At 39.0% G+C, this 17,816-nt stretch overlaps 1 protein-coding gene across 1 annotated transcript in view; it reads right to left on the bottom strand.

Annotated features, from left to right (window-relative positions):
- ASCC3 (activating signal cointegrator 1 complex subunit 3) overlaps positions 1-17,816 on the bottom strand; it is a 915,848-nt gene that overhangs the window by 238,820 nt on the left and 659,212 nt on the right. Inside the window, exon 18 of the mRNA XM_089665174.1 lies at positions 8,998-9,084. Coding sequence (XP_089521300.1) covers positions 8,998-9,084 — 87 coding nt within the window. The remainder of the gene's footprint in view (positions 1-8,997; positions 9,085-17,816) is intronic.

Here is a 17,816-nt window from a genome sequence, read left to right as displayed (position 1 = left end):
GTCCAGTGTGAAGTTTCCACAGTCTGTGTTGATTGGGGAGCCTTGTCATCTGATGGTGTTGGTCCACTGTGCTTCATTAAGTCCAGGGTCAAGGCAGCCGTCTACCAGGAAATTTTTAAGCACTTCATGCTTCCTTCCACAGACGAGCTTTATGGGGATGCTGACTTCATTTTCCAGCAGGACCTGTCACCTGCCCACACTGCCAAAAGCACCAAAACCTGGTTCAATGACCGTGGGATTACTGTGCTTGACTGGCCAGCAAACTCGCCTGACCTGAACTCCATAGAGAATCTATGGGGCATTGCCAAGAGAAAGATGAGAGACATGAGACCAAACAATGCAGAAGAGCTGAAGGCCACAATTGAAGCATCCTGGTCTTCCATAACACCTCAGCAGTGCCACAGGCTGATAGCTTCCATGCCACGCCGCATTGAGGCAGTAATTGCTGAAAAGGAGCCCAAACCAAGTACTGAGTACATATGCATGCTTATACTTTTCAGAATTCCGATATTGTTCTATGTACAATCCTTGTTTTATTAATTGCATGTAATATTCTAATTTTCTGAGATTGTGGATTTGGGGATTTCATGAGCTGTAAGCCATACTCATCACAATTATGACAAATCACGGCTTGAACTATCTTGCTTTGCATGTAATGAGTCTATCTCATATATTAGTTTCACCTTTTAAGTTGCATTACTGAAATAAATGAACTTTTGCACGATATTCTAATTTTCCGAGTTTCACCTGTATGTGCCACTGCAGTTGATGGTTCACTGGAACAATAACTCCCCCTGTGGTGAAAACCTACTTGACAATTTTATCTGCTATTGTAGATTTTCATGCTGTTGGTTATTTGTCCACACTCTACATATGTGGCAATTTTTTTTCTTCTGAAAATTAATAACAATAATTTTGAGAAAGAAAATGCAGCACTGGCTAAAATGAAAATCCAAAAGAAACACATGCCCGGGGCAGAAAGAAAGTGGTGTGTATCCCTAATCTGACTTATTCAAAGGTGCAGTTTGTGCTCCTATCATTGAGGTTTTGTTCACACATAGGATATTCACAACAAAGCTGTAAAATAAGTTTGGTAACACAAAGGGTAAAATAGCCCAGAGCTCTACCTATTGGCTGTTCAAAACTAATATTAACATAATATAAAATGAAAATATATTTTTTTTAAATTGGTGTTTTTGTAAATATTTTCTTATCATGTATGGGACTAAAAAAATACAAATATTCCCTTTAAAGAAATATAATTATAGATTACCTGTAAACATTTGCTGTTCCTCTCCCACCTATTTGTAGATGTGTTGACAGTCTAAAGAGTCCTAATCAAGTTTCCTGTTGTATGTACAGACCTTGTGGCAAATGACAATGTTCCCAAAGCATTTTAAATTATTGAAATATTGCTAAAAAATGTATACTGGGAGAATCTTCAAGGTGCTGTTTGCGTTTATGTGTATTCCCTCGTGATATTTTTCTCACAATCCAAAAACATACTGATAAGTTAAATAGCTAATCTACAAAATGAGTAAGTGTACATATACATTAAAAAAAAAACAACAGAGCCAAATCTAGTATGCGCATATATATATCCAAATAAGTGAGAGAAAAGAAAGAAAAGAGAGAAGGCAGAGGGGGAGTGTAAATCAGAGAGAGATTTAGGTTATGCATTCAAGACTGAGAGCAATGTGAATGATTCAATAATATGTAAAAAGCTGTTGCTGTATAAATTCAGGAGATAAATAAAACTTCATAATGTATTAAAAAAAACAAAGATACAAACTAATAACAAACACAGAGCTTTTAACATTATAGGTAAAAAAACAACCATAGATTCTCTTATCTAGCTGTAGGCTTTTAGAGAAAAATCACATAATTATTTCTTGCTTCCATACTGTTTCAAAGCTATTTCTCCCAAAAGAGTAGAAAGAAAATTGTTCTTCTGTAACTAAAGAGACCTAATTGAAAGTGAATTAATAATGACACAATTACATTTTATTATTCATCACTATTATTAAGGCTGCCATTGACACAGGAAAAAATTGCTATGCTAAACAAATTGGCCTGGTAACCCCACCATCCTGCAAATGATGAGATTTCATTTCTATCTGACCAAAGAAAAACCTTTGTTCATCCAGATTAGTACAATCTTGAATTAACGCTGGATGTATTCATTACCGTCACACCACAGATATGCAGCAGGTGGGCAGTATAAGACATGCAGATCACATCTCATTTACAGTGATGAAACTGCCGAGCAAATAGAAATCTCTAAAACAAACTTGAAAAAAACATTTTAGCCAAAAGAAGTAAATTGCCAACATTTTAGCAAGTACTTTTAATATTAGTGGTGGTATTCATATTCAAATGGTATCATGCAAATAAAGTGAAATGTGCTATAATTTGTCCAAAGCCATTCAAATTTTTTTTTTACTTGAAAAAGAGTTCTGTTGTCATGGAAACAGTTGCAATATGTATCATGATTGTTTATCAAGTGCAGGACCATACCAAAAGAAGGTAATTTCCTAAGAAGAAAAAGAAACTGTTTCCCATGCATGTACCCTTATTAATTTGTAATTAGCCATAAAGCCCTAAGTTTACATGTGAGATAGGAATAGTTGACTTTGATGGGAAAATTCTGTGCCAAACCTAGCCATTTGTTACTTATGTTTGGACATATGTTCCAATATATAGGAATGTGAAGGTCCATCTCAGTATGACTAGAACTTCTCCATAGCCCTTTCTAGTTCCCAAATATTGTCTTTCATTGTAAAAGAGGGCAAGTTAAGAGATAAGTGTTTGTCTACTTTAGATTTACTCAATTCCCTCTTGTACTTCCCAGGGTTAACCTTTTTTTTCTCCTTTAAGAAGGTTTGTTGAACAGGCAATTTAAGAGGCACAAAATACTTATTTCTTATGATAGACTACTATTAAATAGCAGAAATGTCTACTTTACAAAAAAAATAAAAAAGTATCCCAGAGCTCTGCCTGCTGGATGTTTAAATGTAATATTTCATATTTAACAGACAAAAAATATATTGTTTAAAATGCTTTTTAGTTCTGTAAATCATAAATCAAGAACTTTACAAATGCTCTAAATTTTCCGATCCTGATATTATCTATCTCAAAACATTAACAAGCCCGATGATGTCTCTAATAGAAAAGTAGTAAATTAGAACAGTTGCTCCAGTGAGGGACTTTAAAAAAGCAAATGCAGATGACAGAATGGAAAGCCTGAAGACAACAACATGTGTCTCTCCTGTGTAACTTACATCCTTTTTGCCTGACAAATCCAAAAAGTGGTATAGTTTTGTCAGTCTGCATTCTGTGGAAATATTGTACAAGTTTGAATCTCTTTTAAAGTATAACCACACAATGTGGACAAAAATGTATTTAAAATGACAGCTGATATAGATATATATCAGCCATCAATAGAACAGTATGTTTTAACAGACAGATATGTGCATAGAGTCCTGTCTTCCTCTTTGCTGCCTATTGCTGACACGGGGGGGGGGGGGGGGGGGGGGGGAGTTCAGAGACAAGCTGCTCCGCAACTGCACAAAGAAATGCAGGGTCTGCTGGAGGATTTCTGTCCTCCTCTCTGCTGCTGAGACAAGGTGAGGGTGGAGATGAGGGGGGTGCTGCAGCAGAGGATAAGCTTCTCTACTCCACTACACTCTTACTCAGACTGTAGCTGTTTTTTTTAAACAAAACAAACTGTAAGACTTTGCATGCCTTTTGTTCTGATGCACCTGGAATGTATTTTGCTGATTTCAATTTTAATAGTGCTTTAAGTGAATATACAGCAGGATTCTACATCTGTGACTGCATGAACTGAAATGCTGTACTATCTAAACAGTAGAACATACAAGGAATTCAGCCATAATAACTAAATAACAAGCCATCTATTATTTTGGAAATTAGGTCTGGCAAATGGTAAGTATCATGCATTCAATAACTTGAAATACTACAAATATTTTTAGAATAAAGTTTTGGTCAAATTAATTTTCTACTGTGACCCTGACAGGGAACATGGTACATACATAACCATATAATTGTGATGCCTAACAACAACATTTTGACATTGGCTGAGCATTATTTTCAATAAAACAATGTACCAATTTGTATTATTTACATATGCCATTTTATACTGTATACTGTAATGGAATAACAAAACAGACATTCAATCTTTTTTTCTACGATATCTCTAGTATCCACACAGGGATTGTGTTTGATTCATATACACTATGAAGATTTTATAGTCATCACCTATGAATTAGAGAATATGTAATTGTACGTGTAATAAACTATAGATATGAAGAAATGATGGGCTTTTTGTAAATTTTTACTCAAACAGCCCAAACTTTTTTTAAAGGTTATTATATCAAGTAGATCAACAACTGACATCTCTGTCTGTCCTAACAATAGCAGCAGACAAGAACCAGCTATGTACTGTATGTATATGTATAATCTACATATTCTCAGCCATTGGTAATCAAGCAAATTTTGAACCTAGTAACCTACAGTGGCTAGACCTTGGCTTTTAACAATTAGAACTGAAACAAAACTGCCCATTCCCTACATTATCCTGTTTACCTTAATTCCTTAAAGCTGAATTGCAGGTTGACAGCTATTATACCATTGAAATACATGCTGTATATGGAAGCTGTTTTACTTGCCAAAGGATTTTAATTTTTCTTTACCCAGTCCTGAGATTTACACTCTACCAGATAGCACAGCCAACCTGGTGAACTGACATTTAAAATACAGCTAATTCTATTTTATATAAATATGTAACCGCATTTTTGTTGATTTTTCGACCTAACCTAAGTTTGGCTTTATGCTTATCTAAGGTAAAAAAATAACTGGAATACTTTGGATGGATAAGCTGATGTCCTAGGTTCTCATGGCAGCCTGTAAACATTTGTTATACAAGCTCCGTAGATGAGGTTGATAATACAGTATTTCTGACAGTTGTTTTGCTTGGCTGTTTACTCTCACTAGAGATCAAGTAACTTTGGCATTGCATCATATAACCAACTGCTACAGAATCTCAAAGCAACCAAGGTAAATTTATCACGTCTTTTTAATCCTTTATGACTCTGGGGAGCGGTGATGTGTATTTGACTCCAGATCTGCTTAAAAAAAGACATTTGGTTCTAGGGGACAGTTCTCTATATATGGTTATGGGTTCACCATACTACAGTAAGTTCAAGTTGAAAACCAGGATGCTGAGATTCACTCAGGCTTAGCAGTCTGCTAACACAACTTTAATATGCTGTGATTTTTTTTTTTTAATAAGAGGTGAGTGTTTGTTAAGAAATGTTTTAATCATTTCAAATATTCAGTGCTGTAATAGTCTGACTGACAATGACTTCGTCATGCAACACAGTACCCAAATTTGTTTTATACAGTAACATTTTGTTGAGAAACATAAAGCTTTCTTCTGGTGGTATTTAATACCCACAGTTTTTTCTACTGTATAAACAGAAAAAAAGACCAAACATTTTTAAACTAGAAACAACTGTTTTCCTTCTGTTATAAAAATGTTGCAAATAAAAATGCCAGGATAGTACAAAAACCCCCAAGACCATTCCTTTTTGGAAAGTAGACACCTCAAATTAATCTTATTTTTAGTCACAATTTTTTGAAAATGAAGAAATATTATGGCATTAAGGGGGTTATAAAAAAAAAAGAAAGCGCAACAACCTTGCGCATTACCTCAATAAAAAGCTGTAATTGTATTAAAATGAGATGTATACTCACAAGCAAGGCAGTATAAAAGGCATATAAAATCCTAAAAGGAACATTGAAGTGCGAGATCCGTGCGAATCCCACCGAGAGGGGAGACTTTCAAAGTGCACCTGACGCGTTTCGAAGGGAGATTCCTTCTTCCTCAGAGCTAACAAAACCATGAGTGCCCTCTTCTATATATATCACAGAACTAAAGAAAAGCCCTCCCAAATGGGCTGGGCAGTCCCAACAAGGAAGGTGGGGCATAGGTGTCAGAAACACATGCTAAACAAGGTAAAATAATATGGAAGAATTTAACAACATTATAAAAATATATTGAATGCATGTATAAATGCCATCAGTACGCAGACGCATGATGTGACTGAGTAATACAGCTAATAATAATGGTAATAGTATTAATAATCACAGTGATCAAAGGAGTTTAGGGTCCTGTAGCAATTTTACTTTTAAAACTTGTGCACCTTAAATATATGTATTCATTCCAAAAACATCCAGGACCTGCTTGCTGCACACAGAGGTAAGTTGGATAGGAGTATGGTACATTTCCATAATACTTTTTAATGAGCTGGGTAGTAATACACCAGATCAGCAGTAGAGGGGGGAAAAAAAAAACACACAGAAACACAGATGCGGCTCCAGATGCTAGTGGAACGCACACCAGTGTGTGTGACTCCAAGTGCGCCTGCGCAGTGGATACAGGGCCCTATTGACACTGCCCGTGAAACACACGTCCATGAGCGATCAGACAGGCAGCTATGCCTGCGCAGTGCGCTCCGGTCAGCCATCTTGACAGCCTATGGAGCGCACGCTCACGATGGATCGGAAGGGGGGCTGTGTATTGTGTACCAGCCGCGACTTCCGGTTCATGGGGGAGATCACTTCCAGTGGGAGAGAAACGACGCTGGTACCAAGCCTCCATCTCATACTAGAGATTGTTCCCATTCACTGTGAGGCCAGAGCTGTGTCCCCTGTCTCTCCATTTATAGTATGCTGTCACTACAGGTTTCCTAGATCCTCTGACTGTTCCCATTCTGTGAGGCCGGCGCTGTGTCCCCTATCTCTTCATCTCTAGTATGAGATGGAGGCTTGGTACCAGCAACATTTCCCTCCCACCGAAAGTGATCTCCTCATAAATTGGAAGTCGCAGCTGGTATGCACTACACAGCCGCCCCCCTTCCGATCCATCGTGAGCGTGTGCTCCATAGGCTGTCAAGATGGCTGACCGGAGCGCACTGCGCAGGCATGGCTGCCTGTCTGATCGCTCATGGACATGCATTCCACGGGCGGTCCCGATAGGGCCCTGTACCCACTGCGTAGACGCTCTTGGAGTCACACACACTGGCGTGCATTCCACTGGCATCTGGAGCCGCCGCTATGTTTTCTGTGTGTTTTTTCCCCCCTTCTACTGCTGACCTGGTGTACTACTGCCCAGCTCATTAAAAAGTATAATGGAAATGTATCATACTCCTATCCAACTTACCTATGTGTGCAGCAAGCAGGTCCTGGATGTTTTTGGAACGAATATACATATTTTTTTAAGGTACACAAGTTTTTAAAGTAAAATTGCTACAGAACCCTAAGTTCCTTTGATCACTATGACTATTAATACTATCATTATTACCATTATTATTATTACTCAGTCACATCATGTGTCTGTGTACTGATGGCATTTATACATGCATTCAATATATTTTTAAAATATATATTTTTACAATGTTGATAAATTCTTCCATATTATTTTACCTTGTTTAGCATGTTTTTCTGACACCTACGTCCCACCTTCCTTGTTGGGACTGCCCAGCCCATTTGGGAGGGCTTTTTTTCCAGAGTTTCAACAGATGTGGGGAGGTCCCTTTCCATGTTATTAGAATTATGTTTCTAGCATAAGAATAAAGGATACATTACAATCAGTTGGCATATTTAAGAACCAGTTATCAAAGACACCCAGTTGACAATGTTTTGGGGTGTAACACATTGGGAAGTCCCAAAAATGAGGAAATAAAAACATTGACCTCCAGTCAGAAGCTATGGACATAATGATAAGTCCAAAAATAATGTATGAATTCAGCTGTATTTCCACAGCCCTGTAGGCAAACAGATGTTGGACGCAAGCCCACTTTATGTAATCTGGCAGGTGTCAAGTGGCTGTAGTGAAACAGCTTCTGTTGTATTTCCCTGTCCAAATTACCAAGTTTTTATAGGTTTATTCAAATTCCAGCCAAACTTGGTCAGAAAGTTGGAGGTCTGGCAAAGACCATTTGTGTTGAGCCTTTAGGTATCTAGCTTTAGACTCAGTGATAAGTGTAGAGTAATATATGGAAATTAAGTTAGTGGCATCTGATTTCCTTAGGATAAGACCGTGCGGGGCCCTGCCCACATGGCTGCGTCATTCATTCACAGTGTTCTGCCTGAGCGGCTGTCGAGTTGTAGTTCTCAGTGAAAAAGCTGTGGAACGTCGTGGTAGTAATTCATCCCCCATATAGTAATTCATCCCCCATGTAGTAATTCATCCCCCATAGTAATTCATCCCCCATAGTAATTCATCCCCCATAGTAATTCATCCCCCATATAGTAATTCATCCCCCATAGTAATTCATCCCCCATATAGTAATTCATCCCCCATATAGTAATTCATCCCCCATATAGTAATTCATCCCCCCTATAGTAATTCATCCCCCATAGTAATTCATCCCCCCTATAGTAATTCATCCCCCCTATAGTAATTCATTCCCCATATTAAGTCCCCAAGTCCCCCCTGTGTCAATTCACTTACCTTTGCTCCGTGCGTTCCTCTCGCTGTGTTCCCGCGCCGTTCCGGTGTAGCATGAAAATCTGTCTCCTATGAGGATCTGTCCCCCTCGACGTATCTGCGCATGTGCCAGTTTCAGGCATTAGCAGCCGATCGGCGATCTCCGGCACATGCGCAGATACGTCGAGGGGGACAGATCCTCATAGGAGACAGATTTTCATGCTACACCGGTCTTCAGGGCGGACTGTGAGAGGAGCCTAGCTCCCCTCACGTTCGTCACGCTGCCCCGCCTACACACATCCTGACAGTATCACGCTCCGCGGGCCGGATTAAAAGGTCCGCCGGGCCGTATACGGCCCGCGGGCCGTAGTTTGCCCATTGCTGGGTTAAGTCAATCGTGAATATAGACAAGTTGAGTGGCCAGATAATAAAGATAAAAATTATTGACCATATGTTACGTGAACATTTAGTAGTAGTTATCTTACCTTGATCTGTTCAAATTCTTCCGCTTTGGAGACAACTGCAAAAATATCTGCTTCAGTTTTGTGGGCATCAAATAATTCATTGAATGTCTGCGAATTTAACATGAGAAAAATATTTATCAGCTCAATGCAAACTTGTAGCATCTACCCATACCACAAGATCAATCTATTAATACATTCTGCATTATCATTTATTTGGAAAGTGACACAATACTGCAGTTTTTCAAAACAGAAAGTCCCTAGGCACAAAGAAAATTCCAGTGAAGGGAAAGTTCTTGGACTTGTTGAAAAATGTGGGTAAACTATATAATCCTGATCAGCAGGCAGGTTGAATAATTAATATACAACAGTATATAACATTAACTAATGTAAAACAAACAAAAAAAAAAGCTGGATTTCCTGCTGGGCCCCCAGTTTTGCTGCTGACCCTGGCAAGGCCATGAACAAGCAGTAAGTCTGGTTGAGAAGAAGACTGCTTATTAGCATCAGATTTCTTCATATGTTTCTATGAAGCATAAACTAAAGACCAGGGGCGGACTGACAACTCATGGGGCCCCTGGGCAATAGGGGATCATGGGGCCCCTGTGTCCTTGCCCAAACTAAAAAAAGCCTATGAAAAAGGTATCAGGGGCATCTCATGGAGCCCCCTACTGGCCCCGGGCCCTCGGGCAGTGCCCGAGTTTCCAAATGGTCAGTTCGCCCCTGCTAAAGACCCAGTGAACCTCCAGTGTAATGCTTTCTGTGAATTTGGAAAATCCTAAGCCAGTGAGGGCTAGAAGAATTTTGTAGTTGGCCCATTTAAAGCAGAAACTGCAGATGATGTATTTGTGGAATATCATAGCTGTTTACATTGTGGGTCACAATGCTTCATAAATACATTAATAGGAATGTATAGTCTCTTCAATATTTTACAGGTTGGTGTAAAGATTATTCTATTTACAGTTTTCAGTGGTATAATACATGGGGTTGCCATAGTGGCTCATTATAAACATGGGTTCTGTTTCTTGCCTGGTATTAGTACACATGGGGTTTGCCTTATTGTTCTGTCTTGCAGTACAAGTTTAGGAATCATAATAACTCACTGAAAATACACCCATATGTCCGACTGTCTTATTTGAACAGTTGTTACTCAGGGAAGCGCTGAGCTCCAGTAGCGGATCTACAATTCTTTGCACTGAATAGAACAAAAACCTAAGACAGCATCTGGAACTTAAAGGAAACATTTAACAGGGAAGCATGAAGGATGACAGTGCTGAGTGTCTCTTAAGAAAATGCCATAAAAAATGTATTTTGCCATACTGTCTTGCTACCCTTTTTGCTTCAATACAATGGGGAAAATGTGTTGGAGACAAGTTCTGACTCAACTGGTGTTGTTGCCCGTAGCAACCAATTAGCTTCTATCCTTTGTTTTTTTTTCCACACAGCTTTGCAAAAGGTGGTTGAGACAAAGTTTGTATCGGACACTTTTTAATAACCTCCCCTGCCCACCTTGAGTCAATGACCTGGAAGAAAAATGCAGTAAAGGTCAACTAATATAGAAATAATCAGTCAACAGGAGGGATTTCCTAGACCTAGCCAGTTTCGATTGTTCCTGTCTCAGGAGTGTCTGATCAGGACACCAACATGCAGACCTTGATACCAAATAATATCTATGGCTTATTCTACCACAGAAGATGGTGTTATAAAAATAGATAGTAAAAGATAACATTGTGAAACTTATCCTCTGGTTTGCAGCACATTTTGCTACCAAATATAAATGCACTTTAAAAGCAATACGTCTTGCTGGAACTTTCAGTGCTTCTTGAGCAAGTGCCAGTGATTTATAAAACCTGACAAAAATTAGACTAGAGATAACTAGAGAATGATTTCCCAAGCTAAGCAACAACACCATCTTGTGGCAGAAAACTCTAAGTGAACCGGTATCAGTACTTCCCATAATATGTCTACCTTTGCAATCAGCCGACTGTGCTATTATGTGCAAACCATTTGCCACAGTAACCACAGAAGTCTGATTTGCCAAAAGCAGGACTAATGTGCCTAGATACAAATCAATTATTTTTGTAAGTTGCAGCAACAAAACAAAACATGCAATCAGGGGATTCCTACTGCATTATATTGTAATTGTACTGTCTGCCCTTATGTTGTAAAGCTCTGTGTAAACTATATAAATCCTGTATAATAATAGCAGCAGCAATTGTTCCACAATTTTGCTGGCACAATGCACAGACAAAACCTCTTTTTCCATTTTGCAATAGTAATAGGGAATAGTTAAAAATCCATCATATTTTCTGTCATCTGTGCCCCATTCTAGAGTTTTTACTGTACTTTCTGTCCTGTAAATACAACAGGAAATCAAGGACAGTTGTCACCAAAACAAGCATTCACCCTTGGGAAGAGTTTCCCTCTATTTCTGTTCTAGTTACCACTGAAAATGTTCTTCTATTTTAGCCCCAGTGATAATGTTTACCAGGACAAACAGAGAAAGTAAATTTTCCTGTTGGAAAAGGAGACAGCAGTTTTAAGTCTCTATGCAATCTATTCAAAACAGAAAAAAATACCTTTAGATAAACTTTAGCCACTGACACAAATTCAAGGGAACATTTACAAAGACTAGCACCAAGTGTATCAGGCACACCGTAATCCCAGGATCTAGCTAAAAAAAAAACATTGCTGGATTGTGATACTTCCACCGCCTTCAATTTTAGCAATTTTCAAATATTACATATTGCTAAATCAAAATATTAATGCAATAAAAGATGCTTCACACAAACACAATATCAAATGTTAACCAACAATAAAATGTCCAATAAAAAGTCCACAGCCATGTGTCCCAACACCAAAATTGTCAATCATACACGTATAGTCGTTTCTCTTTTCTTTTCCTCATATATTTTCATACTTGTGCCACTCACTGGAAGGGGATGCCCCTTATTTCAAGAAGGTCATTATGCACTTTTCCCAGGTTAGAGATGTCACTGAATAGCACAATTCCTCGTAGACCGCAGTAGATTTTGGCCTTTCACTGTTGTACCTAGTAGTCCTCACTTATGTACCAACTCAGCAACATATGCCATGATTTTATATCATAGTGCAGTATTTAAATAAATAGATCACAACAAAATCTTAAAACAATGCCCACTCACATCTGGATGTGCCCCAGAACTCCACTTTCACTGATAGATTGCCCAATAGGACCTCAGGGACAAGCAACCAGGCTAGACAGTATAACACAAAACAGGACTATAATACTAACACAAAATAGGACTGGACTGCACAGTGTCGTTAATGACAGGGTATGCACTGTTTATGATCATCTTAAGATTGCTAACATCTGATCAACAACTCTGTCCTCTAGGAGTGCCAAGACTCTTTGTTAGTACACAACTAGGCAATGCATTTCACTAGGACTAATGCCAGCACATACAGTATCTCACAGAAGTGAGTACACCCCTCACATTTTTGTAAATATTTTATTCTATCTTTTCATGTGACAACACTGAAGAAATGACACTTCTTTGTAGTGAGTGTACAACTTGTATAACAGTGTAAATTTGCTGTCCCCTCAAAATAACTCAACACACAGCCATTAATGTCTAAACCACTGGCAACAAAAGAGAGTACACCCCTAAGTAAAAATGTCCAAATTGACCTAGTGTTACAAGGTCTCAGGTGTGAATGGGGAGCAGCTGTGTTAAATTTGGTGCTATCGCTCTCACTCTCTCATACTGGTCACTGGAAGTTCAACATGGCACCTCATGGCAAAGAACTCTCTGAGGATCTGAAAAAAAGAATTGTTGCTTTACATAAAGAAGGCCTAGGCTATAAGAAGATTACCAAGACCCTGAAACTGAGCTGCACTCAGAACAGGCCTCGCCATGGTCAACCAAAGAAGTTGAGTGCACATGCTCAGCATCATATCCAGAGGTTGTCTTTGGGAAATAGAAGTATGAGGGCTGCCAGCATTGCTGCAGAGGTTGAAGGTGTGTGTGTGTGTGGGGGGGGGGGGGGGGTCAGCCTGTCAGTGCTCAGAACATGCGCCACACACTGCATCAAATTGGTCTGCATGGCTGTCATCCCAGAAGGAAGCCTCTTTTGAAGATGATGCACAAGAAAGCCCGCAAACATTTCACTGAGGAAAAGCAGACTAAGGACATGGATTACTGGAACCATGTCCTGTGGTCTAATGAGACCAAGATAAACTTATTTGGTTCAGATGGTGTCAATTGTATGTGTGGCGGCAACAAGGAGTACAAAGACAAGTGTGTCTTGCCTACAGTCAAGCATAGTAGTGGGAGTGTCTTGGTCTGGGGCTGCATGAGTGCTGCCGGCACTGGGGAGCTACAGTTCACTGAGGGAACCATGAATGCCATCATGTACTGTGACATACTTAAGCAGAGCATGACCCCCTCCCTTCGGAGACTGGGCTGCAGGGCAGTATTTCAACATGATAACGACCCCAAACACACCTCCAAGATGACCACTGCCTTGCTAAAGAAGCTGAGGGTAAAGGCGGACTGGCCAAGCATGTCTCCAGACCTAAACCCTATTAAGCATCTGTGGGGCATCCTCAAACGGAAGGTGGGGGAGCGCAAGGTCTCTAACACCCACCAGCTCCGTAATGTCCTCATGGAGGAGTGGAAGAGGACTCCAGTAGCAACCTGTGAAGCTCTGGTGAACACCATGCTCAAGAGGGTTAAGGCAGTGCTGGAAAATAATGGTGGCGACACAAAATTTTGACACTTTGGGCCCAATTTGGGCATTTTCACTTAGGGGTGTACTCACTTTTGTTACCAGTGGTTTAGACATTAATGGCAGTGTGTTGAGTTATTTTGAGGGGGCAGCAAATTTACACTGTTATACAAGCTGTACACTCACTACTTTACATTGTAGCAAAGTGTCATTTCTTCAGTGCTGTCACATGAAAAGATAGAATAAAATATTTACAAAAATGTGAGGGGTGTACTCACATTCTGTGAGATACTGTATATTTATATATAAACACGAATAAGATTACACAAAAACTCTTGCACACACATGCTTTTTGAACATGTAACAATTCCTCACCAAACTGCTAATAGGTCATAACTGCTATTTGAAAAAAAAAGTTAAAACAGAATTTCTTCTTTACAAAAACAAAGAACCATTTTTAGTGAAGAAACAGAAATTGCACACAGCAAAAAGAAAGAGTATTTTCTAAACATAAAAACATTATGCTTCAATTGAAATAAATCCAGTTTACTCTGGCACAGCAGTGCTGAGAACAAGCCAAAGCACTTCAATGGCATTATTTGTCTCCTTACCTCAAAGCTCCACTTCTCACTATGCATTAGGACCTCTGCCAGTCATTCTGGCAGCACATTCACACCACTGCTCATATTCATAACACTTTATGGATGCCTCAGAGCACCAAATTGGTATCAGATTCTCTCAAATTGGTTCTTGTTTAAAATGACTAACAGGCATAACAGGCATACAATAGGTCTGTTTATACAGACATCTGACAAAATGCAAATGTAAATTGTATTAAAAAGGACAAAAACTGAATCAACTAGGAATCACTGCCATAATTGAATGTTAAACAATGAATAAAATGAAAATTAGCTCAAAATGTGAATATATGGATTATAGAACTAGCACAAACAAATTTTGTGTAATACAGGCAGTATAAATCTAATGTCACTCAATGGACTCTGGGGGAAAAAAAATAAATACACACATATATATATATATATATATATATATATATATATACAAACACACACACGCACTGTATATATTATTTTGTGTCCTTTGAGGGACACAGTTTAATAATTAACTTAGCAACCTAAGGTTATCCTGCTGCCTACAGGGGAAATGGGCAATAAGCACATAGAAAGCTAAAGGGTCAGCCCCCTTGAGCCCAGTGTAGCAAGCATTCCAAAGACAGAATGCTAGTATACGAGAAAGTAAAGAAAGTACAGAAATCTATCTATAGTGGGATACAGGTCAGTAATAAGCAACCTAGAGATTTCACAAAGTATTCCAAACTGAAGGGTAAGCACACAAAAACAACACAGGCAAACCAGCCAAACAAGAAAAAAAAAAAACAAAGACCAAGGGCATTAATGAGCCACTTGCAGAACCATTTGACCAAAACTAGCATTTGTGAAGGCAGATACATCAATCTGATGACAAAAAGTCTAAGAAACACTCACTTCCCTAGTGAAGTGGGATTTAACAGCAAAAGTGAACACTTCAACTTGCAACTCATAGGCATGCACAATAACCTATCAAATCCACTTAGAAATAGTGCATCTTGTAGCCAGAGAGCCACTTTTAGGACCTTTCAGCATGAAGAAAAAAAAAAAAAAAAAAAAAGATGCAATGGCTGAATGATACCACCATACCTAGAAAATGTAGGGTAGATGTCATTAAGATGAAAAGAAGAAACCACTTAGTGTAAAAAGGAGGTACTTGGTCCTAAAACAATCAGATCTTTATGTAAGCTCAAATGGAGCTCCCTACAGAACAGTGCTGGTAACTCAGAAACTCTTCTGTCCGAAGCAATGGCCATGAGAAAGGCTACCTTATGGGATAACATTGTCAAGGAAATGTCCAATACAGGTACAAATGATAAACCTTACCTGAAATAGATTTAAAAAGTTTTAAATATGGTGGGGATAACCAGATTCAAAATGTCCCTGTCTCTCAGTACCTGGGCTTAAACACCTAGGCAGTCAAAGCAAAGAAACAAGATGCAGTGTGAAAGATTGGTCTTTGCAAAAATAGTTCTGGTATAGGCAACGAAGCATCAGCCAACAGGCAAACAAGGTCACGCTCTATGAGAATGCCTTGATACTTCAAAGTAGATGAGGAAAAATCTTCAGTGGAGGAAAGGCATAGATCAGGCCATAGTGATCCCACAGTGTCACCATATCATTTTCTGTATACGTTATCAGCTTCTGTATCCTGGAGATAAATCTATTCAATTCCCTGTTTAATTGAGAAGCTAGGGAACCCATATTCAACATTCCCCAATGCAAACACATATCCCAAAACAGTTTCTGATGAAAAAAGATCTAGCCAAAGCCCACCAAGGCCTGCATTGCAATTGACAAACTGGGGGTCAAGGTTAAGGTCACTGAGGTCTACTCTAGCAGTAGAAGATCATCAAGGTATATGATGACTAAAACAAAAACGTTTCAGGACTGGGGCGAGGACCTTTGTGAATACTCTTGGGGCTGAGGAAAGGCCAAAGAGATGGGCAAACAACTGATAGAGGTTGTTGTCCACAGCAAAGCAAAGCAATCAGAAACCTAAAAAGATGTAGATGTGCATCCTTTAAATTGATGAATGCTAAAAGGTTTCCATGATGAAAGAAGACAATAACTGACTGAACAGAAACTTCTGAGGATGTCCAAAGGCATTGAAAGCCTATAATGCCAAGGTGGATCTGAACTCAGCTTATGGTTGGGGAAAAGAGAATGATAACTCGCTGAAAAGGTTGGCATAACGAAGCCTTCTTACACTGTTGCATTGCTTTGGTTACTCAAGACACAATCTGAATTGTTGCACTGGAGCCCATAAAGCATTGCAACTCTGATCAGTGGATTGCTCAGGCTCCTGCAGACTATTCCTCTTCTGCTGCAGTTTTAGAGGAAAAATTCCTACTTATCTTTATTAGCCAGAAATCCTACTTCTGTACATCCATCCTATTTAAACTGGCTTTATTACAAGAGGTTAGAGATCCATGACTTCTTGGTTCCCACTTGTCTGTACATCCAATACAAATAATTTTTAACTGCATCAGCTCTAGCACCTACATACCCCTTATGGCCCAGGGCAATTTCTTACTATCACCCATGATACGCCTGTAGATGTGAAGTGGGTCTAGATTGCCCATATGCTATAGAAAATATCATATTGGTCACTCACTCTATATGTCCCCTGCTCATTTTCTATTTCATTTACTCTTTTTTTTTTGTAATCATTGTAATTTTTAATAAAGTTTTGAGAGGTACAGGAATAAAAGCTAAACAATGGCTGAAAACAAAATACCAATGGTGGAAATAACATGTCTGCAGTTCAATAAGCATTGCATGGACACACCAATAAGAAACACACATATACATAAATAAAAGTTACTAGACTTAGATTGAGTAAACCAGATTTTTGAAAATAAATTGAGTCATAAAGCATCTAGTAGATCCAATACCTTAAAAATTATAACAAGATATATCTTGGATAATTTACCAAGTTTGACATATAAAATAGTGTTCATATATAGAATAGATAGGTGCTAGATATGTGAAAAGATACCTAACAAGGAGGTGGGGAGGGGGTGGGGCTGACCTGCACTTTTAACTAGGCAGGGGGGTAACTAAGGTTTGCGAGGAGAAGTGGCATAACAGGTAGGTGATCCAAAGATAGAACCATCCCATATGTCCCACATTTTATGAAAAAGTTTGATACTGTTACTCGAGATAGCAGTCAAATATTCCATTGCTCTTACCTCCACTATAACCAAAATAAGTTGACACTGTGGAGGATTTCTAGTACTGAGGAATCAATCTCCTGGCTGCTGTCAGTATGTGAGCGCTGAGTTTTTTTCAGAGCTTTTAGATATTCCAGTAAATGGAAGTCTCAAGAGATAGTGAAGGGGATCCAGTGGTAAACATACCTCCAGAACTAGCTCCAGGATATTCTGGGCCGAAGTTCAAACTCCCTGCATTTGAGGGCAAAACCAAAAAATGTGAGCTAGCATCCCCCTATCACCCATACATCTCCAACATGTCTCCGGGACTGCCATGTTAAAAGAATTTAAGACAGTGGCGGATTTATAC

The sequence above is a fragment of the Staurois parvus genome, unplaced genomic scaffold, assembly GCF_062004578.1.
Source record: "Staurois parvus isolate SC_StPar_1 unplaced genomic scaffold, SC_StPar_1.0 ptg000048l, whole genome shotgun sequence".
Classification (NCBI taxonomy): domain Eukaryota; kingdom Metazoa; phylum Chordata; class Amphibia; order Anura; family Ranidae; genus Staurois; species Staurois parvus.
This window is presented reverse-complemented; position numbering and strand designations above follow the sequence as displayed.